General features: G+C 40.6%; 2 protein-coding genes across 5 annotated transcripts; one reads left to right on the top strand and one right to left on the bottom strand.

Moving 5' to 3' along the window:
• The first annotated feature begins 550 nt into the window (after positions 1-550).
• Positions 551-12,966, top strand: ccnt2a (cyclin T2a). Of its 4 annotated transcripts, XM_039599548.1 has the most exons (10): positions 551-773; positions 1,482-1,563; positions 1,656-1,784; positions 2,090-2,150; positions 3,380-3,442; positions 4,870-4,915; positions 8,009-8,172; positions 8,342-8,412; positions 9,904-11,179; positions 11,368-12,966. In XM_039599548.1, the coding sequence occupies exons 1-10, from the start codon at positions 616-618 to the stop codon at positions 11,439-11,441; spliced, it is 2,124 nt and encodes a 707-aa protein (XP_039455482.1). In that variant the 5' UTR covers positions 551-615; the 3' UTR covers positions 11,442-12,966. The 4 variants fall into 4 exon arrangements, 3 of the variants coding, with proteins under 3 accessions (XP_039455482.1, XP_039455481.1, XP_031602534.2); XM_039599547.1 differs by having other exon boundaries at positions 9,904-12,966; XR_005608526.1 differs by lacking the exons at positions 8,342-8,412; positions 9,904-11,179; positions 11,368-12,966 and having other exon boundaries at positions 552-773; positions 4,870-5,309; positions 8,009-8,145.
• On the bottom strand, positions 11,915-27,295 carry map3k19 (mitogen-activated protein kinase kinase kinase 19). Its single transcript, XM_039599546.1, has 17 exons — positions 27,165-27,295; positions 26,217-26,349; positions 25,596-25,790; positions 23,594-23,754; positions 23,115-23,230; positions 21,582-21,742; positions 20,791-20,851; positions 19,824-19,911; positions 18,995-19,117; positions 18,634-18,791; positions 18,518-18,552; positions 16,224-18,401; positions 15,317-15,421; positions 14,810-15,048; positions 14,448-14,700; positions 14,130-14,338; positions 11,915-13,756 (listed from the first exon to the last, which is right to left on the bottom strand). Exons 1-17 carry the CDS (start codon positions 27,173-27,175, stop codon positions 13,687-13,689), a joined length of 4,296 nt encoding a protein of 1,431 aa, XP_039455480.1. The 5' UTR covers positions 27,176-27,295; the 3' UTR covers positions 11,915-13,686.

Genomic DNA, 27,295 nt, shown 5'->3' on the forward strand with positions numbered 1-27,295 from the left:
TCCACATTCAACATCCTTTAATATATCCACAATCACTCCTCTGCACAAGTTCCAACCATTCAGGCCTTGCCTCTCAAATCTTGTGTCTTAACTGCTTAACCTTAGCCATCCCTCTGATATGCTCATTATGAATTCTGTCCATTGTGGTCACTGCCAATGAAATTTATAACATCTACAACTAGGCTTCGCGGCTTTTTGTCAGGTCAAACCATTATCCATTATTACACTTATTAAGATCTGTTTCTAGACTTGCGCAATACAAGGGACAACTAAGGCTTTCAAGCTTAGACATTTTTTTAAACTCATTCCACTGTTTCTATTTATTACTTGCACTTTCTTTTGTCCATTTCTTTGATCTTTTTTTTTTCTTTTTTTTTATATAATTGGTTTGTGGGAAGGGAGGCTGGGAAAATAAAAGTTTCATTATACTGTGTAATACTGTAAACCTGTAAAGCATTATATTTATTTCTATCGTGTATGTGACAATATAACCTTTGCAATAAAGCAGTCTTCATTAACTTAAAAATCGGGCACAGAAGACAGAAGAGTTGCGTTTCCTGTGCGACACTGACGTCATATCCTCTTTCTTGATGCCCAAGCGAACGTTGGAGAGTAATGGCGGCGTGCCGGGGGTCTTCGTCGAAATGGTTTTTCACCCGGGAACAGCTCGAAAACACGCCGTCTCGCCGAAGTGGAGTAGACGCAGATCGAGAACTCTCCTACCGACAACAAGCGGCAAATCTGATCCAAGATATGGGTCAAAGACTCAACGTGTATCCTTTGTAAATATCTCCTCCTCCAGCAGGCTGGACGGAGACATGGCGCTAACTAACCGTTGGCTAGGCCCGTTAGCTGATTTTGAACCGCTTTTGAGGTTAGGGAGCTTGACGCGGGACTTTTCAGTTGCTGTGCTTTGTTTTGTTATATTCTTGAAAAATATTTTAGCTTATTAAGTCCTTTACCTTTAAGTACAGTAATGCCTTTCACTCTTAATTGTTTTCCGTTTGGCTTCGCGCTAATATAGCATGCTAGTTATTTCCGTAGCTAATAGTTCGCGCGTTGAAGGCCTTAAAGCGAATTTGCAGCTTCGAGTGGCCCACAGAAATACACAGCTTCACAAAAATATCATTTATTTACTGGATAACGTTATATTTCCATAGTGTGGTCTGTAGTAAATGTTTTTTTAAATCCATTATTTGTCTCTTCTGGTTTATATTTATGTCGCTGTACCGACATAAATACAAACTTTAGATTTCTCTCTACACTCGGTGATTTTTGTTATTTAGGCCATTATTTAAAGGTAATAAGATGCGAATCGTTACTCTATAAACTGTCAAATTGCCGTTTATTTTTTTAAAAAGTTGAGAAAGTTGACGTATATCGGCTCCTTCAGCTGGTTAAGACTGTATGTTGACATAAATATAAGAGCATTTGTTTTGCTCTGACCTTAAGTTTAAATATTTCCTTGACTCTCCCTTCAGCTCTCAATTAACAATAAACACAGCAATCGTTTACATGCATAGATTTTATATGCACCATTCTTTCAGCAAATTCCATAGGAATGTAAGTATTAATATAGCTAGCTCTCTTGTTTACCACCAGCCACCTGTTGAGTAGATTTGACAGATATACTTACATTTTTAATTTTTATACAGATAATCTCTCCAACCACCCTATTCTTGGCTGCAAAAGTGGAAGAGCAACCTCGGAAACTCGAACATGTAATCAAAGTTGCACATGCTTGCCTAAACCCCCAAGAACCGCCTCTAGACACAAAAAGTAATGTAAGTATCGGCATTTGTGCATATTGTATTGTTTAAAAAAAAAAATTCTTTCCAGTTGTCTCAGTGGTCATGGTTTGCCTGTGTTAAAGCGGAGGGGCCGCATTTCCCTACGCTGTAAAACAGTTCTGTTATTCTGCACTGGCCTGCAGTTGGTGTGTACAAAACAAATACACCCATCAAGGCTTGTAGTAATAGTGTAATGAGCCTCTCTGTTTGGAGTTTTGGCCATTTGCAATCAGATGTTAGGGGGTTAGATTAATAGACACATTACAGTTGTGTTGTAATGACTGTCTATCAAACTTCAGGCATACCTCCAGCAAGCTCAAGAGCTGGTGATACTTGAATCCATAGTGCTGCAGACCCTGGGTGAGTAGTGGTGACTGGAGTGGATGACTTGAGAGCAGTTTGTTTGTCAATATCATTGGTTAATTATAAGTAAGGGAGTAGTGCTATTGATTACTGATGAATTTGTTTATCACAACCTGCTGACTGAAATGTTTTATTTGCATATGGTTGTTTTCACATACATGTTTTCAGTGAATCATGTAAAGGTGACATGTCATTCTCTTTTTGGTAATGCAAATTACGAATGTGGCACTGATTCTTTTCTTTTTTTTTTTTTTTTTTTTTCCCTCCATCTAATTGCAAAATTCTATGTTGAAACGAGGGATGCACTGATCCAACTTTTCCCATTTGTGATACCTAAAGCGTATCTGCTGATACTTTGTAGTGATTTTATACTAGTGTTGAAATATGCATTCTTCACTGGGAAGAGACTTGGGATAGTTTTTCGTTTGTTTTTAATGTAATGTTAGGCAACATGAGATTAATCTTAAACATCACTTTCTTAGATTATATGTAAAACAAGAGCCAAGAAAGGAGTACCCTAGATAAATTACATTTCGTGGATCTGCAGTGATTAGTAAAATGTTACATGAAAACGTACACAAAACATTTAATTATTTATTGTGGGTAAATAGATTTATTGGTGTTATTTCTTTCATTTATTTGCTATAGCACTATTTGAGCTCAAAATGCACATAGCTCTATGTTACAGTCATGCGTGTTTCTCCTTTTGTTCCTAGACTAGAGAAATGTTATGTAACTGCAAATACTGTACATTACATAAAAGCTTCCCCACAAGTGCCCCCGAACAATCATCCTTCTGGCTTCTACATCACACGTCTGTGAGACAGAACGAGGTAGTCAAATAGATTGGGTGTAGATTGGGGTCATTAGCCTTGATATTGCGCCAGCTTTTTGAGTCACAGTTGGACAGATACCAATCCCAGTATTGGATTGATGCATCTCTGGTTTGACTAGAACAGTTTGTGCTCTCCTGCTTCAATCGTGGAAAATCTGTTTATACAAGTCAATTAAGTCTCACTTCAAATTTACCCAAATTCAGTATCAAGCTCCAACATCTACTTTTAACAACCATACACAGATGTGTACTAATCTTAATAGATTGCAAATTCACTTGCTTTTTTAACATTTCTTTTTTTTTTTTTTCTTTTTTTTTTTATATCACAAAATGACATGTCACCTCCCAGCTATGTCTGTGTTGAACTCACCTGTCATGTATTTTGTTCCAGGCTTTGAAATAACTATTGATCACCCACACACTGATGTGGTGAAATGTACCCAGCTAGTGCGAGGTAGAGGCTTCCTTCTTTGCTCTTTGTGCCCTCTGCTCTTGTTTATCCCACCTCAGATGTGGGTGGGGAGGGGGAAGAAAACCTTGCTGATTTAATGCTTACGTGAAAACACTTAACCCTGTGTTTTGTTTTTGTTTTTTCCTTCACATTATTGTTTTTGACATAGCATAAACGGCCAACACTTATTAAAGCAAGACTGAGATGAAATTGGTTTTGAGATATTACTATTTCATACAACTAGAATATAACTGTAATCTTTAATAAACCAAGAACTGCAAAAATTCAGCTAGAAACTGTTTTCAGATTTATCTTTGTTTCTAATAAAATCAACAATGTGTCCTTTAAAAAAAAACAAAAATGTTAATCTTAATACTACCAGGCTAGATTACCGGCAGCTACAGTCCTAAAAAAAACAACAACAACCTGGTAGCTTTAAATTTCCCTCATACAAATTAATGATTGTCTAAAACTTTTGTTTGTTTAGAAACGGGAGCTGCCTTTGATATTGATAAATTGCTCCAGTACTGGTGGATTTTTGCGTTCGCCCTCATGCAGAGCATGAGTTGTCTGCCTGACTAAACTGTAGCCCAGAATGCATGCAGCCTTTGCAGAGCAGATGAGAGCAAAGAGAGAGAAATCACCACTCAGAGCTGTACATTTAAGTGTTCCGAGTTTGGAGTATTCTTAAAATAACATAATTATGAGCTGAAATTCTATTTTTAACTTTCAAATTACAGTTATTTTCCTGTCTCAGAATTAGCCTGCACCCTATTTCATAATGATATATGCATCTTCATGGCATTTGTGATCATTTGACAAACATTTATTCCTATTATACTCGAGTTAGTGAAACCCTTAACAAAAGGACTGTATTTAGGTTGCCAAAAATTCCTCTGTGCAGGAAAAAAACTACCAAAACATTAATATTCTCTGTCATCCAGAAATATGTTGCTACCATTCTACTTTGTGCACATGACATATAAATCAAACTTGTTTATGAATACAATTTAAAATGAACAAAATGTTAATTTCACTGTTTACCATACAATAGTCTATAAGGGGTAGTATTACATTTGTTGTTTGCCCTAAAGGTTGTTTTTGTGGTGTAGACTAAGGACAAATTTACGATCCATGTCCAGTTACAAACACGTCTTTACATTCCCTGTTGCCCTATTGTATTACCTTTGTAGTGGCTCTATTAGTCTCTAGTCTCTATTCAGAAAAGGTACTACAGCTTTTAAGTTTCCAAAATGTTGGACTAGCTTAGCTCAGTTTTTATTCAGTCTCGGTCTTGCCTTAATTAGTGCGTTGGAAATCTGCTTAAATGCTAAACTTGACATTCTGTCCTTATATTAATGATAAAATAATTTTGGTTTGCAGAAAAATTGATTTTTCTTTTCCTTCTGTCTTTTTCCCCTCTCTTACAGCAAGCAAGGATCTGGCACAGACTTCCTATTTCATGGCTACCAACAGGTTGTTATCCTGCCCCTCTTTGTTGCACTTTGACTGCACACCATAGCTTCCTGTAATGCAGGGTACCCTTTCAGTGTCCAACCGGCCCTACTTGCGCTGGTGGTTGTTGGGACGCTTGCCTCCTCCCCTCAGCTCCCCTCCCTTCTTCCAAGGTAGCGGGACGTGGTGGCTTGTAGCGTTACCGGCCCCAGTTGCAGTGCGGTGTATTGTACAAGGGACCACGTGTTGGCACAGATGGGTTGAATGCAAAATGTGAAGTGTAGTGGTGCGCTTGAAACCCACACGTTTGTTCGGTTGCGAAAAAGTGCATAATTCTAAAAGAAAGACACTTTGGTAGCCTGAATAGCAGCTAAAGATTTCACAGATGTAAACATTTCTCATAGAGGGCCTTCCGGTAAGTACCGCAGATTAATTCTTAAAATGTTGTTTTTCATATGAATCTGTTCAAAATGTATCATCTCTTTAGATATCTTCAGCCTTTGTAATGTTTGCCTGTCATTAAATGCACTTCTAGCTCAAAGTTGATTTAAGCTTAAGAAAAAGCTAATTATAACCCATTAAGGACCTGCAAAAAATCAGGGTTTTACCATTAGCCCAGGTTGGTCCACTTGAGCCACACCATGCTAAGTCAAGCAATCCTGACATGCATTTCCACTACAGCCCTACAGCAGGGTAGGAGTGAGCGACACAGCCTCAACAATATATCACCATAATTTGCGATACTGATGTTTATGACAATTTAGAGAAAGAGAACATGTTTAGCAGTTATTGCATCTTGCAGGCAGCAACATTTAGTGCAGATAAAATGAAGGATGTTTTCCATCTTTCTTTTCCAGTGAGTTGCTGTCATTTATGACAGTTTACATAAATAATATTGCTGCCAGCAGCAGCAGCATTATATTGCAATGGTAGGAAGAGAGCACAAGAGTAGCCAAAGTAGACTTTTCAATTAAGTTTGAAATAAGTTTAATAACTAAATTAGGTCTTCAGCAGCTACATGATTATGTCATATAACTGTGACAGTGCTGTGAAAAATGTTTTTCTAGTTTCATTTTGGCTTGAGCTTTTTTTTTTTTTTTTTTTTTTTTTTTTTTTTTAGTCACCCAGTTAAAGCCCTGCTTTTCTACTGTGTAAGTGAATTGGGAGTGTAGGATCGTATTGGTTTTTGCCAAAACTTGATATGTATCCACACAAAAACTCTGATTCAGAGTGCAGAGGGAGATGATCTCTTTGCTTCTGCTTTTGATTTCTTCTACACCAGTTGCTGGTGTTGACAGTTTGTCTGAGAGGCGACACGCGTCATGCAGAGAACGCCAAGCTCAAGGGTCCATTTGAGGAACTGAAGTTTTTGCTACTTGAATGACGCTTTTCTCACCCTTGGTGGACTTGAATCCATCTGGTTTGGAGTTTAAGGCCCTTTTCCATTAGTACCTACTCGCATCGGCTCAACACAGATCGACTGCGTTCCAGTATAGGATCAGTTGTTGTTGTTTTGTTTGGGTTTTTTGGTGGCCGTTTCCTTTGTTGCCAGGTTTCAAAAAATGTTGGTTTTGATTTTTGTGAAGGAGACGCTCTAATGAATCGAGTGCCGCCACTGACCAGCCAATCGGTGCCATGCAGTCTGACGGCGTCACAATTTAGTACCTGCTCAGATAGCTTGGAACTCGGCCTAGCAGGCACTACTTTAGTACCTGGTACTATGACCTAATGGAAAGCCGTGGCGATTCGATCCAAGTAGGTACTAATGGAAAAAGGCGTTTAGTTTTTACTCCTGTGTTGATAGCGTTTCATTTTACTGGTTATTAGCTGCTCTTAACAATAGTTGGACTCGTTTTCTGCGAATGAAAACCAAACCTTAGCTGTTGTAGGATGCTGTATTTTAAAAGCTCTTCAGTGGTAAACTGCTCTCTTCCATGAAAAGCAGATAAGTTTCAGCAAATGGAATGTGTTTATCGCTGCATTATTGATCTTTATCAGTGGTGCAAGAAAACGACTATTATTGCTGTGTGGTGCAGTGGAAAAACAGTTGTACCATTTACTGCATGGCTTGGCACAACTTTACCCCTGCTATGGAAAAACCCAAATATGATGCGGAACTAATTTCATCAAATCATTTAGTGTGCGTGTGGTTTTTGTTTTTTGAATGTAAGGGCAAAAGGACATGCCATGTTTCTGAGGTGAAAAACCGGGTCCTTAACGGGTTTTTAATGTTGGTGGTAGAGGAAATTGTTTTTGTCTTTTTGTCTTCTGAAACTTCAGTTTACAGTGTCTGGATGCTGAGTGTGAGTGGTGGAAATGTGTTGGAACTTCAAATGTAGAAAACTTGTAACTCCGATTTATTTTGACTCAATAATAAGGATTACATTAGATTTGTTTTCAGTCGAATTGGTTAAATATACATTTATATAGAGAGCGAGCATATAAAGCATTGGCTTTGATAATGGTTATCGTCACAATATTTAGACAGATTCCAGACATTGTACACTCTGCAGTGTTTAAAATGCACCGATGCAGAAGTTATTGATAGCTGTTTTTCAACAACTTACAACGGCATTAATAATTTATTAAAATGTTGTTAAATTTAACCATGAAGTCAACTGTCTTCCTTTAGGCTTTTTGATTATGGATTAAGGTCCCATTAGCAGTGAGATGTTGTGCAGAGATCTAAATCGTGGCCTCGGTACACTTAAAATGTCCAATGATAGCTCCTACAAAAAAGGCGAACTTCTGATAGTATGAGTGGAGTCATTCCCTACTTCACTACCTTTGTGTTGTTCTTGATATTTAAATTTGTTTGTTCAATTGATTTATAACATTTTTATGACACGTTTATTACTTTTAGACACGATTAGAATTATCTCCTTATCATACCTGCAACCATACAGCTGTACTTGTATTAAGTCTTTTAGTTTATAAAATCCATTTAACATGAACACTATTAGAAAACAATGAGTCTTGCAACCTGTTCCAACATCATATTAAAGCTGTCGGCCCCCTCTTGTTTTTCTCCTTTGTCCACATGTGGGACTGATCCCGACTACACCTGCACTGAATCAACTGACTCATGTGCCTTTACCATCACACAACATGCAGTCTGCACCTCACTACCTTCTGCCTCCAGTACAAGCCCACAGTGATTGCCTGTGTGTGCATCCATCTGGCGTGCAAGTGGTCCAACTGGGAGATCCCGGTTTCTACTGATGGGAAACACTGGTGGGAATATGTGGACAACTCTGTCACTCTCGAGCTGCTTGATGGTGAGACTGAATTTTACCTTTAATTCAAAGTAATCTCTTGCAATTTGCTTTAAGTCCTTTTCCTGGTTGTTTTGTAGGCATACTTAACCAAGGACAAGTTTATAGAAGTAACGGCTTTAAAAGTAACATCAGCATTTTTTTTAACAACATGCATACCCTGCATTTTCAGAGTTGACCCATGAGTTTCTGCAGATTCTGGAGAAAACGCCCAGCCGACTAAAGAGGATACGCAACTGGAGGGTAGGCTGGATTTACTGCCCTGTTTGTTAGCCATAAATGTATTTATATTTTATTTTTGCAGTATTGGCAGCAGGTTTTTAAATTGCAAATACTTCATGTAGGTGCTGTTGGAGAACTGCAGCTGAAATCTTGCCACATTGAGCATTGCTGCCAGTTTGTGTAACAGTTATTAAAGGGCTAGTTTGAGTAGAGGTAACTGACTGATGCGCAGAAGGAAAGGTTATTTATGGAGCCCAGATTGTGTGAATGATGAGACTTGACACAGAAACTTTAAGAGAACAATGTAGGAGAGAATCACGTAGCTGCTGAAGACCTGAGGGTAAGTGGAACAAAATAAGTACAACCACAAAATAAATAAATCTGTTTACGTTAATTTCACTGCTTGAATATTCGTTATCAAAAAGTCTTTCAAATCCCAGTGAAGGGACTCCCTTTTTAGATAAGATAAGATAACATAACTGTTTATTGTCATCGCACAGTCATACCTAGTACAATAGTACAATGAAATTGGAAACTGTCCTGTGTCGGCACTACGCACAACACGACTGGGGTGGGGGGCAAGGATCAGTAGCATGGACATGTGGTCTGACAAACCTAGATGTGGTAGAGGGGCTGCTCTGTGGCCTTTTAGGATGTTACTGTAGGCTTTATCCAATGTGTTGTTTTTTTGTTTTGTTTTGTTTTTTTTGTTGTTGTTGTTGTTGTTGTTTTTTTCCCCTTGTTGCACAGTTAATATGTTGTTCAAATCTGGGGAATACTGACTATAAGTCAGCATGGTTGAAGTCCTGGTTTAATCCTTTTAGAGGAACCTCTTAGAGTTCATTTTAAAGATTCGATTTCAGGAGTTCCTCCTTAGGTTACATTATCACATTTCATAAAAGTACAATAGTTCACTTAAATTGCTAATTGTTTTAGGTACATAGCTTTATCAGTACACTTCAGGCTATGTTCAGGTAGTATTGCAACAAACAAATATGGAAACGGCATGAAAAAAGGCAGTTGTCTAACAGACAGCACAGCCGAATTTAAGCCAACAAGTAAGAATAATCAAGTGTACACTGTTTCAAGAAGAGCATGTTTAAGTAATTACATAAGCTAGAGAGTACGGAAACAATCGTTACCGAAGCAAACTATAAAAAAATAATGCGAATTCAATTATAGAAACAGCTGACCAGCTGCCATTGCTATCGCCAAAGGTTCGAGACACTTACTGCTGAATTACTACAATTTTTATGGTTGATTTGAGAGAAGGAAAGAGCCGTGTTTCCCACGCCGTTTTCGATGCCATTCATGCTTATAGCCACAGCAGGAGCTAAATGCCAAAAGTCTTCCTTCATCCCCAGGTCTTACCTTATGCAGCAAATCAGGAGAGGGACCTCATATCAGCTGACGTAGGTCATGTGGCAGTGCGTAGTTGATGTGGGTTACATTAGCCATCATCTTACAGCTACAAAAACCAAAGTCATACCAGCCTTATTTTCTGTCCTGCAGGCAACGCAAGCTGCCAAAAAGCCTAAGACTGAAAACACCCAGATGACTGACAACTCATTTCCTGGACCTTCATTGGCCCAGGACCAAGCTGATGCCTCACTTCCTGGCGTTCCTTCTTCCAACCCAGGATTTTCCAAAGCAGGCTCTACCTTTCCTATGCCCATGCTCAGCCAGTCTGGTGGAGCAGCTCTGTCTCTAGACTCCATAGCCACCACATACAATCCAGGTAGCCACAGTGAATGGCCCCAGGGCAACCAGAGCCAGCAAGGATACTCTACCACCTGTATAAAACAGGAACCGCTCAGCATCCCTATCCAAGAATCTTTGCAAACCTCTGCTTCCTCTTTGCTTCAGCATCCAATGGTATACAAGACTGAAAAAATAGATTTCAACCCAGTCAAACAAGAACAAAAGGGAGCTGGTGGGAGTGGAGCTGCTAAGCATCAACTAGCACCTCAGTCTGGTTACCCTCCACCAGCTCAGCCGTCTCCAGCTCAGAAGCTGTCACTGGATAAATACAGAGAGAAACATGCTGCAGAGCTGGCTGCCTCTGGGCAGAAACGTAGGCAGGAACAGCATGGTGGAGTAATGGACTGTGATGTAAGGGGGGATTTGTTGTCCTCCTCTAGCTATGCACCATCCATGATGAGCCAAGGAGACAACAGAAAACAAACAGTCCATGGCAGTGGTGGCAGCGCCACAGCTTCCCCAATGAAAATGAAAGTGCCCTCCTCTTCGGGCCAAGATAGACGCCATCACAGTGACAAACGGGACAAAAGTTCGCTTAAAGTTCGCTTAGCTGTGCCGGGATCCAGCAGTGGTTCACAGCTGGATAAAACCAGTCAACAGATGAGCAAAGATGAGCTTAAAATGAAGATTAAAGTGTCGTCCTCTGAGCGTCACAGCTCATCAGATGAAGGCATGGGCACCAACAACAACAAAAGCAAACATTCCAGCCCAATGGTGAGCAAAGAGAAACATCGTGGGGCAGAGCACAACCCCCATCGCCACCATAAACACAGTTACGCCCCCACACACAGTGGCAACGGCCGCGGAGCTACAGAGGGCTCAGGCATTGGGATAGGCCTGCTGCGAGGTCCTCCTGGACTCATCAGCATGGAAGGAACAACACATGGGCCTCCTGGGCCCACCTCTTCATCTTCATCACGCAAGAGGGCATATCCAGAGGCCAGCCACAACCACCACCCTTCGGCCTCATCCTTCACTGCTAGCTCCAAAGTGAGCAAAATCTCCAAGGGTGGCTCTAGTGCTGCAGGTACTTCATCTTTTTCTTCCCCCTCTTTTCCTCCTTGCTCCTCTCCTGTACTGCAGTGTGTCTCATCTGGCTTGCAGCTCTATGGCTAACCTCCTTCCCTCCCTACCTCCACCCCACCCTTCTCCTCCTCCTCCTCCTCCTCCTCCTCCTTATTCTCGTTTCTCCTCCTCCCCTCCTGTCACACCCAGGTGGGCTGCGGACCTCTCAGCAGTACCCTCCTCCTAGTGAATCGCCACATGAAGTGGGAGAGCAGAGACACTGAGTCCACCCCTCTGCAGCCATGGCCAGCACATGAAAATGGCAACAAACTACACACAGTTCAAACTTTAAAGACTATGCTCACCTCTTTGTTAAGTGCCCTAGAAAAAAAAAAAAACTCTATGTGATGATAAACCCTTTATTGAAAGGCAGAAAGTTATCTGCAAAAAAAAGAGTATTGTTGGACTTCTCAGCTTCTGAGATGTGAAAGATGAAAAATTATGCTTCCTGACTGTCACATCTCTGGGCTTTGGTGCTCAGTCCTCTTTCTGTTATTGTGTTGAATTGTTGCTTTGTTATTCTTCCTCCTCAAATGGGTCTAGGAACGTGTAAAAGGTGGTTGTGTGTTTGGGAAAGTTTGTTTCCATCGGGGGGAGAAGTTCTTTCCCTACATGTCAGATATCCATATGAGAAAACACAAGTATTACAAGTTCTATAAAAAGCAAGGAAGGTGCACTTTCCTTATTTTTCTTCCTCTTTTTTTTTTTTTTTTTTCTTTTAAAGAAGTAATTTTCATTGAATCACATTTCTGTGGTTTTATGGAGGAAGATGGTGGCCAGGTGGAGATGACTTCAGTTTGCTGATATTCCATTTAGTACTGTTGATGGATGCAATTTTTTAGGTGTTTAAAATTCATCTCCTAAATTACTTTCTTGTCTTGGTTTCTTTTTATACTTAAGTACTGTGCGTATGATTTGCATGTTTCAATCAAAGGGATTTGGAAGGAGAGCGCTAACTTGCTGTTTACAAAAAATGGAGATAAATGTACATACGTTTTTGTATGTTTAAAGAAAAAAAAGCTATACCATGACTACTCAGGTTAGGAGCTGCTTGTAAGTATAACAAGATTATTGTAATACCTATAAAAGAGTTTTATTTTGTTGATCAGTGGAGTGGGCATCATCGGGTAAATGATCGAAGCATTCCAGTGGTGTGTGCTTCTTGCAGCCTTGCTATAAGACAGTGATGTACTGTAGGTTTCCATCAGAGAATATTACTTGATTCCCTCAGCAACTGGCACATCCGACACCTACTTATCACATAAGAGCGATGCAATTTGTACCAAAATATTTTTTTGGACCTCTTAAGTAGACTTGAAGCTGGATGCCAAAGGTTGTGCCTCAACAAGGAAAAAAATAAAGCTGGCAAGGACAGTAGTTGTGCTATTAAAGTTTACATAACCCTTTTTATTTTAACTGCATCAGACATTTCATGACATAAAGCTGTAGCCCTTTAGATAAAAAAAGGAAATGCCCATTGTTCAGTCACTGAGTCACAGGGTACTGTTCAGGATGAAACACTTGTTGGCTCGCTTTCATTTAGCTGTGAATAATTGGCCACAGGCAAATTGACCTGCCTGATATGTAGGTGACCTCAAATATCTGCAATGTAGACGTGCTTCATAGTTTTTGTGTATCATTGACTTTCTTTTATTCAGTTGGTTTTATTATGTTTGCAGCCCTGTCCGTGTCTGGACACGGCTTTATTATCCCTTTCATACATTAAACACTCTTCCGTTGTAAATTCTTGATATGACCCAATCTTCTCTGTTTCTGACCGGGTTACTTGTTTTATGTTAAGAGTGTGCAAAATACAAATTAGGCTGAGGCTATATTGTACCCTGGTTGGGGATTTGCATTCGGGCACACAGGATTACTGCAGTTGTAGAACATAAGCTACTCTTCACATCCTTTTTCTCCACTTTTCATTTCAAAATTCCAAATAAACTTTAATGTTGCCACTACCCTGACACAGAATAAGTCCTGGTGGTCTTTGTCATTTAATGCAAAATAAAAAGTTTGTACGGTACTGATTTGTAGTTAAATTTGAGACATGCTGTGTTTTTTCCAGTGGCATGATATTTAAACACAGTTAAATGCTGAATTCTTTGTGATTCGATATAAAGGTATGGGGGTCACTGAAAAATGATGGTTGGGCTAGATGATGCATTTTCCTTTTATTAAAACTGAAAATACCATAAAAACTAAATGGCACATGTATGAGGAAGGAAAAATCCTACATGCAATTCACATTTTATAGATCATATCACTGTATACAAAAGTGCTTCTCATAACTGTTCTTTTTCATCCTGCCCATCATTGGCACTACTGCTATAGTGCTGAATAGATAGTAAGCTCTCACAGGGTCACAAAAGACCATTTGATGTTTTGAGTTGTATAAATCAAACTCAGTGAAATCTTTTAATTTGACAACACAGTCCTGTCTGATCGCGGCATTTATTTCCTCTTTCACGTCACATTTGTGGGGATGAATGAATGCTTCAGCAGCTGGTCAGCTGATGGACGTAGCTTCTGGTCACTAGAGAGACAATGAAATTAGATAAAAGTAAACGAAATAAAAGATGCAATGCCTTCTGCATGTAACCACAGACTGCACATAATAAATGGACATGCCCACCATGTTGAAACCTGTGCACAGGATACCTTAAATTTTAGGCACGTGTCAAACCATTAATGTCACCTAACACCGAAATGGTTAAAAAAATAAAATAAAAGCAGTCAAGTATATAGACTTGTACAGTGGATTTTCTGCTTCTGTGTTAGACCTACACAGTATCACCACATCTCATACCTGCTTGATATAGTAAATCAGAAATTGTTTTGGCATGCAAGTGAGCTTGTGAAATAAACTAATACATTTTTAAAACAAAAATCATTGCACTACATCTCACCTTGTCAAGCAGATTTTTACAAAATCCTTTGCATTTTCTGAGAAACTGTCTGGTAAGGAAGGCATCAACCCTCTCTGAGCCCCAATATAGAACAAGGCAGCCATCTTGTCCATGTGTGCCAGCGGTGGTTTCCCTGTGGCCATCTCAAACACCGTGCACCCCACACTCCATATGTCTGACTTCCTCCCATATCCTGTTTCATTGATAATCTGAAGCGAGAAGACAGAAATGTCTAAAAAGTAAAGTTGAGGTCTCATGGCAGCGTAAATGTTTGCAGATTATTTATTTATTTATTTAAATGACTTGACTCCAGTGTACCTCTGGTGCCATCCAGTAAGGCGTGCCATGGACAGACTTGAGCAGGTCGACACTGTTGCAAGTTGTGTGATGCATACAACTTAGACGACGTGCGCATCCAAAGTCTATGAGTTTGATGACACCAGTTGGCATTAGCATGACATTGTTTCCCTTCAGGTCTCGATGAATCACCCTGTTCACGTGAAGGTAAGCCACCCCTTCCAGGATCTGTTGAGTGTACAGAGCCAGGACTCGCTCTGGCAGTGGACCAAATCTGAGGGCATCGGATAATAACTTGTACTCGGGGCACTATTGAAGAACAGTTATTTTGCCAGAAGTGATAGCTCTGGGGCTCAAAAACAGACAAAATATTTCAGACTAACCTGTGAATGATGCTTGCAATGGAGCCTCCTGGAATATACTCCATGAAGATGGAAACCACATGCTGCTGAAGCGAGGTACCCAAGAAGCCAACAATGTTGATGTGTCTGAGGGTTTTAAGCAACTCCACCTCCCCCTGCAGACGACTATATTCTTTCTTTGCGGCATCAGCGTCCGAGGAATCGAGGATCACCTGCTTCACAGCTATTAGCTGACCCTGACTGGTCAGGCCACAGTACACCTGGTAATGTGAGGCAATAAGACCCGCTGTTGTAAATGATTTTGGTTTTCCAGGATTATTCTGGAGTGCATGTTTTAATAAATGAAAAGCAAATTTTCATGTCAGAGAAAATGTCAAAGAAGGTAAATTCTAGTAGTTCATTTAGTCCTAAATGAACACACAGTGGCAAAAGTAGGTAATTCTCAGTAATTTAACAATTTTTTTTTAAGTTCTTGTTCAGTTTTTTGTTTTTTTTTTGCTGTGTGCTATCAAAAGTTAGGATACATACTGTGCCATAGGCGCCCCTGCCGAGTACTTCACCCTTTCTCCATGTGATGGTGTCATCCAAGACCAACCCAGAGCCAAGCACGGTGCCACTGCCTCTTGAAGCAATCTTCAATAAAAGGCACATAATGATAATTACACCACAAGAAAGCGTTATCACAGTGACTGAACTCAATTATCAGCTCATTCAACAATTTGTTATGCATTAGTAATGCTTCAGTTTTAAATATGATCAGTTTTTCTTTATTAAATGGGCTATGTACCACAGGCTTTAAAGGCAATGTTAATGAAACCATTACTTAAACCTTTTACTTGATCCCCCTGTCTCAGTTAACTGCAGGCTAATGTTTAACCTTCATTTAATTAAAAAAATTCTTGAAAGAGTAGTTGTAAAACAGCTGGGTGATCTTCTGCAAAAGGATGATTATTAGAATAGTTTCAGTCAGGCTTTAGAGTTCACCATAGCACAGAAATAGCACTAATGAATGCAATGTTATTCTGTCAGGACAAGCAAGGAAAGCGGTGCTTGCCCAGCAGACATAACACCAAACTGAAAGTAATCCCTCTCCTGCCATCACAAACAGCATTCTGCCATAAAGCTTCTTGCCTGACGCGTCTGCTTGAATGTGTTCTTGTTTGTTTCACATTTACCAGTTCTGTTTGCATTGTTTATTCTCTAATAAGTATTATGCAAATTACACATACATTCCTGTTTCAAGAGTCCTGGGAGAATCTTAATTAACATATGGTACGTATACCCCATGTCCAGTTCTGCATGTACCCTCCGCTGCTCCACTTCTTTGAAGAATAAACAATCTAACGGGCATCTCTTCTCCAGACCCTGATCCTCCTCAACCAGCAGTATTTATCGGTAGATAAAGATTTGACATTTTGACTTCCAAAATGGTTACCTCGGAAAACATATTTAGTCCCATGACACGATCATCTTCCATGCTGGATTCCTGGTTGCTCTTTTCCTTATTTGGATTAAGCGGGCCTATAGATGCATCCCTCTCATCCAAAGAGATCAGTTCCTCTGCCAGACACTGCAGCAGATCGTCTGTGAGTGGCCCGTCACCTGCTTCATCCAGAAACTTCTGGTAAACAGGGGACGTAATTGTGTAGCTGTTGCTACTTGAAGATGTCCATGTGTCCATCTTTGGCCGATGAGGACGTTGTGATAACACGGGCTCTGGAAGTGGTCTGTTTTGATTTCCTGTTAATGAACTTACTGTTGTGTCTTGAATATTTGTGTGTGTGTGACTGAAATCTGCACCATGAGAGGGAGATTTTGGTGTAGTGAGAGTGTTGTCATCACATTTGATCGTTTCACAGTCATATGTAGGAAAGGTCTCTTCTATTGTAGACAGGTGACTTTCACCCTTGTCTTGACAAATGTTGACACCTTTGTTAAGAACTACCTCAGTGTCTAGTCGAGGATTATTTCGCCCTTTGTGGATGCTCTTCCTGACAGGTGTGGTTGGAGTTTTTATCCTGGACGGCACAGGCTTTGCTTTGCTTTTAGCTGAAAACACTGTTGTCTCAGCTGGGCTTCTCTTTGGCTTACTGGGTGCTGATTTTAGTTGCCTGTGTTTTGCTTTATGGCCCTGTTGCGTCTTCTTAGGTGGAGCACACTGGGGTGGGCTTTTCTCGTTTAGTTTCTCACAGGTGTGGGGAACTCTGAGGTTTTCATAGACAGGACCGGCAAACATCTCGTAGATGGCTGGCCCTTCTTGACTCTGACTCTGTATCTGCCGAAACATATCCTTGTAGGTGATGAGGTCAACGGCAGATTTAGACCTTGGTGTTTCCCCTACACAGGGTTTTCTCAGCTGCTGGGCACTTCTCAGCTCCCTCCCTTGTGTGTGCTGTTGAGTAGTGACAGGATGTATTATTTTGCTCTGTGAATAATCAATAACTTTCTTTCGTGGCGATGGAGTGCCAGAATTAGAGCGACCTTTTGATTTCATCTTTGATTTGGCTTTAGTTACAATACCCTCTCTGCCACCAGTTTGCTCAGGACTTTTCCTGGTTTTATCTTTGACCTGAGTATTCAGCGAGGCGTACTTAAAGTTGCTTTTGGACTTATTCCGACTTAAAATGCTTCTGTCTTTATGTGCTAGTATGTTGAAAGGCTGCTTAGTGTGATTGCTTGTTCTCAGTTCAAAGTTCACATTGGTTCTTTTCTCCTTCTCCTGTGTAAGCTTCTCATCTTTCTTGTGACCTCCATCGTTCTGATGAATGTTTTCAGGTGAAGTACAAACTTGAACATTCCCCACAGCAGCACTGGGATTTAACGTTTCATCTACTGGACTGCAAACAAATTTTTTGTCTACTTGGTTTTCTTCATCACACGAATACTTCGTTTTTTCTGTCTGTTTCACATTTCTCAATTCATTTAGATCATTATTCGCATTAAATATAACTGCATGGATAATCTCAGTCCCAGGTTCAGAAGTGTTCCCCACACTGTTCTTCTCCTCCTTTGACTCTGATGTGAAAACTATTACATTATTCAAAATGCCTTTATCCTGAGTCAGAGTGTCTCCATTTTTTGCAGAGTCATATACTTTTGATGACTCGCTGTCAGCACACTCTTTTGTAATATTCAAAGCTATTGCACTGTTGTGAAGATCACTTGTATGATTGATAAGGTCTTCCTTCCGGCTACGTCCTGATCTGCGGATCAGTGGAACATGACTAATCTTTGACTGAACTTTAAAATGCAGCGCTGTCTTCCCAGTCCTATCAGCCTCAGTGGTGCTCGCATCCTTTGGAAGCTCCAACATCCTGTCGTGACTGACAGTCAGATATGCATCTTGATCCCTGTCAGCGTCCTCATCCTCTAAATCGACTGAGCTGTGGCTGCTGCTGGACCCACTCTCCTCACTGCCAGCCTTAGTTGTTGAAGGATCAATGCATGAGCTGCCCCAGGACAGTCTCTCTCTTTTCAACCTGGTCCTTGTAGAAAGGGGGCTCTGACTGATGGGCTTCAGGGGAACATGTTGCTTTAGTACAGGCAGAGCGGTGCCATTTCTGGAGCGGTTGTCCAGGGGTGCCAAGAGTTTAGGTGTTCGGGGCAGTAGACCCTGTAGAAACCCGTGGCAAATCAATAACACAGGAATTATTCATTATAAAAACATTATGTGGATGAAAAAGAAATGGAAGTATTGGGGAAAATAGAAGGATTGTGGCTAAAACTTACCTTTTGTTCATTTATAGTACGATGAGAACCCAACCCTGCAGACAGAAAGAGATGTAAAATTTAAACAACCATCAAACGTCATCAGTGAAATACAACGTGTAATGCAGAGTGCATACGGGTCTGGATGTGTGCTCTGGCCTGCATCATAGTGTTTGGACAGAGCAGAGGTTCCATGATGCTGGGAGCTGATTGGCTGAGCTGACTGGGCTCTGCCACAGACAACAAGCTATGGGAGGGTGGCGATGCAGCAACCACGCTTCTTGTTCTTCGTCTCCTGAAAAAAATAAAATAAAGCAATATTTAGTTTTTGTGAGTGCCACAGATTTGTTAAACTTTCACTTTCTAACAAAGAAATAAGGAGAAGTCAGATTTTTCTTGTCATCAGCACTGCTGCGCCTGCTTCTCTTCATCTGTGATGGTAACAAGTAGCGTAACGAGTTAGCTATCTGCTGCTTGATAGTTCACATATATGTATACCTGTGTGGTGGGGGTATTGGCTGGCAGGGGCTTCTCAGCAAGCCAGACGACAGAGGGTGGTCTGCATGGCCCCGATGTCTGCTGTTGTTGCTCTTGTGCAAACTGGGCAGAGACACACCTCGACTGAGGAAAAGAGAGAAAATCCCTTTATGGTTGTCATGGAGAAACTGGCATTATTATTTGTGGACACACTGTAATGTCTCAACTGAAAAATTATAAATAAGAACATTAATGAAAGAAATGTACAGATGCATTTGAAGTTTGTTTTGTTTCAAACTGCATGTAAAGCCTCACTTTGCTCACATTTCTCTCTATTTCTGGAAGCTGACGCTATGAAAGGAGAGACCGGCTTAAAGACCTTTGTTCTCCTTGGAGAGCTTGGACTTGATTCAGTGGTGAGAGCTGCTCATAACAGACAATGGGCTGATTCACCAAAGCCCCCTCTCCCCCTGTTCCTAACCTGTTTGGGTAGAACAGGTTGTCCTCTGGACACGGTGGCAGGTGCCTGTGCGCAGATCTGTGGCTGTAACCAGACACTTTTCTACTGTTGGTGTTAAAGGACGGGGGATTTGTTGACCAGCCCACTGAGAGTGTACGCTGTATATACAGGACTGTGTGTTATAGCTGCAGGCTGTTACCTGTACAAGATGTTTGTCTGTACACAACAGTCTGTGGTTACCTATAAACACATGCTGATGTGTTCACAGGAGTCAGCGCAGGATCACCAGCTTGTAAATTATATTCTTATCTTTATACAGTTAATGCACACTTTAAAAGACTGCACATGATAATGTGTGTGCGTGAGAGAGAGAGATTTTAGCGTGCCCACCTGCCTCCCCTGCCTGCCTCCTGATAGGCTTCCCTGATGTCTATCAGTGTTTCCATGGCTTCTTGGGAACAGGGGGGGATCCCCTTATCTGCTCCAGACACACACAAACACACAGCGTAACACCCGTTCATCATATGTTATTTTTATTCTTTCAGTCTTCATAGTAAAATGCTGATCTGAAACTCATTCATGTACCATCCAAACAGTCTGTCAGTGGTACAAAAACAGAAAAGCCACGTTGTACCTCCTGTAACAGTCAGTGGGAAAAACATCTGGGGTTTTCTAACTCTACAAAGAGCCTTGATAACCATACAAACAAACAAGATAAACTTATAATCGTAAGATCACACTTGCTATTTTCTACATTAAATGTACAGCAGTACAGCGTTCATATTTACCACACCAATGCTCACCACAGAGGAAGTCATAGGTTTTACCTGTTTCTGAGCCTGTTGGTCTCTGATCCCATGATGAGGTCACTTTAAAGAATTATTTTTTAAACTATCACTCCTCTATCCTGTTTTCGTGGTCAGTAGTTTTTTTCTCACTGTAGTCGAAATGCTTTTGGTGTCCTGTCTAACATCCTCGCTTTCCCTCTGTGGTGTCCAAACCATGCCGCCTGGGGTTGAGTGTGAGACCACTCCTATCTAGTCACACCCCCTCAACCCCCTCCTTTTAGAAGGTGATTTGATCTCATGGCCTATTTGGGATGCTGATTCCGTTCCTTTTTCAAAATCTGAAGCACTAGCTGCCATCCAGGACCCGTGAACTGAAAGGCATTTTTATTGCAGGTTAATGTTAACTTCGTCTTTAACCCTTTTGACCTCTTATGTTAAAAGGTTAGGTTAACTAAAGCACAAACTTTACCCCAATCTAATAAGTCCACAAAAGGAATACTGCTTCATTTTCACCAAACACTCCAAGTAAACATGGCTAAAACCTCTGAAGTCCTTCAAAGCGCCCTTACCTTGGCTCAGGTCTTTATGATGGTCAGATAGAGGGGGGCTCCCTGGAGACTCTGGCACTTCCTGGAACCAAGAACAAAGGTGAGGTCGTCATGCCCCAGTCTTAAAAATGAGGCTCATAAAAGATCTTCCAGATGGAATTTATGTTTGTAATACTTAAAATAAAAAAATAAAAAAAATACATACATTTCAATTAGATTAAATGTACTTGTAGCATCAATGTCCACAAGTGACTTTGACACAAAAACGTAAAACTTTATAACTCTATAATTAAAATATATGACTCTGAACTTTCCTGTAAGCTGTATTTTTTCATTCTACACTGAGTTTAATATGCTGCTATAGACTCGCCCTGTATTCTATATATGTATTACTCTAAATGTGTTGTGCACACAGACATTATACCTGTGTGTAATATGTGTGGCTGTAAAATACATACATACACTACAGATCTTCCCTGTAAACCACCTGCTGTTCTCCTTCAGCTAACCAGCTGTCTGCTCATCTACTTTTCCTATAAGAACACCCACAATTCAGCAGCATGGCAGTATGGTGTCAGCTACACACAGCACATGTACACACACACACACACACACACACACACACACACACACACACACACACACACACACACACACACACACACATGTACACTCAAACAGAGAGCCAATTACTGGTCCATATATTTGTCTTCTGGGTGACCACACTGCCGTCTCTCTGTGTGTTTGTTAACTGAACTGACTGCACTGAAAAACACACAACATGCTGGTCACACTGCAGATGGAAAACTCACCCTGGTGTGGCTGTATAGAAGAAAGTGATCTTGATGGGTTGGTGTCCTTGTGGGCGAGGCTGCTATCAACTGGTTAGGATGAAAGCTCTCAATGTCCAACTCTACGTCTGAATCTCCAAACTCTGAGACCAAATCCCGTATTTGTGAAATGGGAATGGCATCTACACAAAACCAGGAAAAGAAAGAAGTAGTAAAGTGTAAAGAAAAATAAGTCCACTTTTTTTCTTCCTGCAGAAATCCTGCAAATCCCTGTTTGGGGCCACACCCCTGGGGTCGGGGTGCAGGGGTCTGATAGGTTAAAAAAAGTAAAAGAAAAAGAAAAAAAAGCTATTTTTATTTTTGGCTTAAAATATTTGTTCATCTCTACTGATCCATGCTCTCTCTGTCACATGGTTGCAGATTTTTGATGCAGACTCGGACACATGTAAAGGCTCTTAGTGAAGCGCTCCCTCACACATTAACAAACAAGTCTTTCTTATATCCACATGAGTGCACGCTTTGTTTGTTTTACTGTGACAAACAGGATTATGAATGAATGTGGTATGCCCGTTTATTTGTATCCGTATAAGAAAGCCAGAAAGATCAAGAACGGAGAATATGAGGCTTTATACTTCGTACATTAGCACAGTCTTACTTTAGATTCATTTTAATAAGTTTAATAAGTAGCTGATCAATTAAACACTAACCAAAGTAAAGACCATGAAATGAGAAAATAACTCACTCAACAATAAGAGTACTCTAATATAATCTAAGAGGCAGTGTCACAAAAAATAATAAACAGGAACATCAGCTGATTTGGTTTATAATCTGCAGATTGAAGTCATGCATTGTGACGTTACAGAACAAACAGCATACACTCACATCCTGTGAGCACCATAGTGCTGGACAACAGTGTTAAAGTGCAGGGCTTGTAGACAGGATCATTTACATTTTACAGAAACCTTTACAAACTGCATGACATAATCCGATTTGTGATCGTTCTGAAAGAGCATGAAACGATAATCCTTACTTTTCCAAAGAAGATTAAAAACACTGTTGAAATAAGGAATTTCATGATTTTTGCGCAGCTGAGCAGGGATGTTTATTTCCTTTGAACCCTTTTATTGTCCCTTTACCTCCTTTTTTGGTCTCCATTGACTTTGGGAGGAACATCTGTCTCTTACTGCTGATGATCTGATCCTGTGAATCCTGTGAGCTGTGGGATGGGGCCTCCGTGCCATGGTTTACACTGGTTAAGGGAAATCCTGTGTATGCTACTGATGGAGTTTGGAAGATTGGTCAGTTTTTCATATCTCTAAAGCTGTTCCTGAGCAGTTTGTGTGGTATGGAGGAGACCGCTGCCATCGGGGATGCTGTAGCTATGGATATTGTGTGAGGACTGCAACACTGTAGGTGGGAGGTGAATGCCAAGGCCCAATGATTTCCAGCAGGACTTGCTATTATGACAAAATCATCAGTGGCATTGATTGCAAAGAGTGAGACAAATGAGGATAAGATGTGTGTGTGTAGGTGTGTGTGTGTGAGTGTGTGTACCTTTTTGACTTAACGCCTCCATCAGAACATGGATGATGTCTTCTGTCAGAAAGCTGTTGGTATTAGCAGCGTAGTGGAGAGCAGAGCAGCCATTATGGTCTCGTACCATCAGATCACTGATGAAGTTAAAAGACAGATGAAACAAGTCTCAGTACATTTTTTACACTTCTAGGTTCAAGGTTCTTTATTCGTCACATGCATAGTTATACAGGTATAACACACAGTGAAATGTAACCTGATACACTCCTCGACTTGTGCAAAAAAAAGGGGGGACATTATACATTAGGTGAATGTGCAGTAGTAGCATGTATGCAGCAAGCAGGTGAATTCTGTACAGAAAGTGAATTAAATAAGAATAGTATGTAAGAAAATGTGAACTTTACATATTTAAAACCAAATCGGCATGTTGCTCAATGACAAAAGGCTTTAATGTTACCTATCTACTGTATAAATATGTGCATGTATTTGTGCTTTCTTACGCAGAAACTCCGAGCAGTTCCTTGATGACCTCCACGGGTTTGTGCTCCCATGGCAAATGTGCTCCTAAGTCTTCAAACAGGTCGATGTCCCTGACAGCAAGCATCACAGCTGTCACACCGTCGCTATTTGGAACATTCACATCCAGCCCATCGGTCTGAAGCTGACACGTGCAAACAAACACAAACACAGGGGGGAAAAAAAATCTAAATTAAACTGCTGATCTAACAAGCATCGCGCTTTAGTGTCATCCATTTCCACCATTAGATGTTACTGGCCTCACCGTGTGTGTGAATTAGTTATCGTAAAGCAGTCAGATGGTACTAGTCAGCAAACAGACTCTTCTTCACAGCTATGGGAGAATTAATTTGATGCTTTATAGGGAACTAAACACTAATGAAGATCTGTTTTCTCCTTGTCTTCCTTCCATTTTCTCATGTTGTCACCTCATGCAACATTTGATCACTTTTCCCATCACGAGCAAATCAGCCCCAGTCCCTGTTCTATAAATGCATTGTGTTCATATTCAGACTCTGTTGTGCAACCCTCTTTCTCCCCATCTCTGCCTCATCAAGGTTGTCCATGGCATCTAATTCAAAATATTCATCAACCATCTGCTTACTCTGCTCCAGCCTTTTAGACTCCATGGTGGAATCTAACACCACAAAAACATTTCATCTTGCATGTTCACATTTTTTTAAACAAATTTTGGCCTTTTGTTCCAAATTATCTCCCTTTATTAAAACTGCACACAGTGTAACAAAGTGCTGCAGTGTGAAATGAGGCCACGAGGCTCAGACCTTACCCTACATTCAGTGAGCTGTACTTTGTGCTGGAAATGTTTGTAACAAGTTAGAGTTTTGGAAAAATTTATAAATTAAGCAGCAACAGATCGACGTGTTAAATATAAAAGAATCTTGCATATGAAATACCCCAAACACATGTGTGCTTCATAAATAAATAACCAGGGTGATATATGTAAGTTATTAGTTCATTCAGTTTATGTTTAACTCATAATAAAATAAAAAAAACCCTGTCTGTCAGCAAAGTACTCAGCTGTCAGCATACCCAAACAGTGTGGGCTATTTCCAGTCATTTTACAAAAGCATCTGAGCGTTAGTTTCACATTTCCAGATACACAAAGTCACCAAAGGACACACGAACAATGGCACGCCTCTTTGCTGCTCTGAGGTGGTTATAATTCAGGAATGCATTTGGAAATGCCAAATTACATGTGCCTTAGTATTACATTACAATATTACATATTTATTTTCTCATGATTTTAGAGGTTTAACAACATTTTCAGTCTCAGAATCAAAACTTTTTTTTAATCCAGCGATGGCAACTTCATTTCAGTTGTGGGCCACGTGCAGCTCACTTTGGGCTGGACCAGTGAAACTCCCCCCTTTCTGCCAGTGTAGACATCATACGTTTAAAATCCCTGAAATAGCTTAATATAAGAAAAAGAAGTGCACTTTTAACAGTACGTCTCTGTTTTTTTACATGATAAATCTAAAATCTAAATGTATTTATTTATTTGTTCATTTTTATTGGATTTTTTTTACTGTGAACCCATTAAACAGATTCTATAGTAGATGAAAAATCTGAAACGTTTGTGTCATTTAATTGTTTATCTGTTACTTAATCACTTTGGTGTCGTGTGAGTGGTTATGGGGCGGTCCTTATCAGTAGGAAACGCTTATATAAAATAAACGTATTAAAATACAGTTAAAAAGCCAAAATCTAAGTCATCCTTTACATTTTCCAAAACCACACAGTGCACAACAACTGGATGTGTTTTTGAAATGGGAGAAGATTGTTGCCCTTGTTGTGTTGTCTCTACTCATCTGGGAAATCCTCTCACTCTCAGATGGGAGTGTGTGTGTGTGTGTGTGTGTGTGTGTGTGTGTGTGTGTGTGTGTGTGTGTGTGTGTGTGTGTGTGTGTGTGTGTGTGTGTGTGTGTGTGTGTGTGTGTGTGAAGTGTGTGTGTGAAGTGAGCTTACCAACAGGTGCTGTAAGGAGTGCAGGTCTCCCTGCCAGGCAGCCTGCAGTAGCTGCGCCTGGGGGGGCAGATGAGGCCTTGACATCCACCCCACCATTTTTTCCTGCAGCTCCGACGGACTTACGTGGAGCGCTGTCTGCTGGCTGAAGTTGCACACGGTCAGGTCAGCATCAGTCCTTAGGAGCTGCTGAACCACCTGTTAAACCCACCACATAAAAAACCTGAAACATCTCAAAAAAATGTGAAGTGTAGATGTGTCATTTCTGTCAGTAAACGGGCTGTTGTTGCTCATTTTAGTATAAACACCTTGTGGTTGGGTGTATTTTATGAAAACTTAAGTTTGACTCATAATTGGAGAGTTTCTCTCCAGACAAGCTTGTTTTGAATGTCTTCCCAAGAGGATGCAGAGGAGCTACATTAAAAAAAGTCGCATAATCTCATGTGATCACAGCACATTGTTGTTATTGAAAGGAAAAGTACGACGTGTTACGTGACAGAAACTGGTTTCGTCTACCCAACCAATCATATCCATCTGCAGCCTGGTTACCAAAGCTGAAGCATGGTTACAATAGACATGCACTTGCCAAACTCTCTCTCCCACACACACATGCACACGCAGTACCTCACTCATGGCACCGCGGCAGGCAGCGATAAGGGGAGTGCATCCTTGTTCCTTGTCTTCCTTCAGCTCTCCTTTCTGCACCCCATCATCAGTCTCGCCCTTCTTACACCCTTTCACCATCCCCCAGTCAGACCTGTGTGAACACGAGCCAAAGAAAAGCACAGTGTCTGAGCTGTGAGTCAGAGCAGACTGCTACTTTCTTCGTTATTTAGAGAAAAAAACGAGGTGGAGAAATGATTGTAAACACACCGCTGATAGATATTACCAAGCACTTTCAGCTAGATGTCTTTGGCAGCCTCTGTGTCTGTGTGATTATTAGTGTGACATTAACCTTGTGATGTAAGTCTCTGGTGATCTAGTGCTCCCTGCAGAGACTAGACTCGGGCAGAGTATGAAATATTATGTCTCATTATTACTGCTAGCGATACACATCTTAATGCATTATGGTACTACATAAACGCAGAGTTTATGGAGCTAAATAATAATATTTCAACTTGTGTTGATCTGGAAACACTTCTGTGTTTCTGTGTGGTTGTGTCACCATAACAGGAAGAACAAAATAGCCCAAAGTCTCAGGATTGATTATTCATGAACAAAAAGTGTGTTTTTTTTAGTAAACCACCTTATTTGAGCATGTTCGTGCACGCTAACACTCCCCCCCAATGTGATGTGAAATAATTTTATAAGTGTTTGTATATGTGTGAAGTAGAAATGTGTCTGTGAGGACTGAACTCCCTCTGGTTTAATGTTTGACAAAAGTAACAGTCAAAATGGATGAAGTGTCTAAAACGAGTGCTAAGCAGGCTAATTTAAAAGTACAATAGAAAAAGTGCCTTGTATACATTTCCTGACATTAAATGGTTGTAAGTGTTGCTCATTTGTGAGCAGCTTTAAGGGCACACGATGATAATTGGAGTAAAATGCTGAAATGAACTATTCTTTACTTACTGTTGTTTCATTTGTCTGAGTCCACTTGTATATCTTCTCAAACCTTCTGTGGACGTTTGATCTTTTCAGCGCACTCTCCACTCCAGTGTTTCCTCCACTTTCTTCTGTTTTGTCCTGCATGCCTTCTGCCG

This window comes from Oreochromis aureus, linkage group 16 (genome assembly GCF_013358895.1).
Source record: "Oreochromis aureus strain Israel breed Guangdong linkage group 16, ZZ_aureus, whole genome shotgun sequence".
Lineage (NCBI taxonomy): Eukaryota > Metazoa > Chordata > Actinopteri > Cichliformes > Cichlidae > Oreochromis > Oreochromis aureus.

Coding starts and splice junctions, on each gene's coding strand:
- ccnt2a (XM_039599547.1), top strand. CDS start 616: ATGGCGGCGTGCCGGGGGTCTTCGTCGAAATGGTTTTTCACCCGGGAA. Junction 1,564..1,655: donor TCAGCAAATTCCATAGGAAT/GTAAGTATTAAT, acceptor ATTTTTATACAG/ATAATCTCTCCAACCACCCT. Junction 8,173..8,341: donor CACTCTCGAGCTGCTTGATG/GTGAGACTGAAT, acceptor CTGCATTTTCAG/AGTTGACCCATGAGTTTCTG.
- map3k19 (XM_039599546.1), bottom strand. Junction 23,755..25,595: donor ACTCCTTACAGCACCTGTTG/GTAAGCTCACTT, acceptor TGCACGTGTCAG/CTTCAGACCGATGGGCTGGA. Junction 18,792..18,994: donor CCAATACCCCCACCACACAG/GTATACATATAT, acceptor TATTTTTTTCAG/GAGACGAAGAACAAGAAGCG.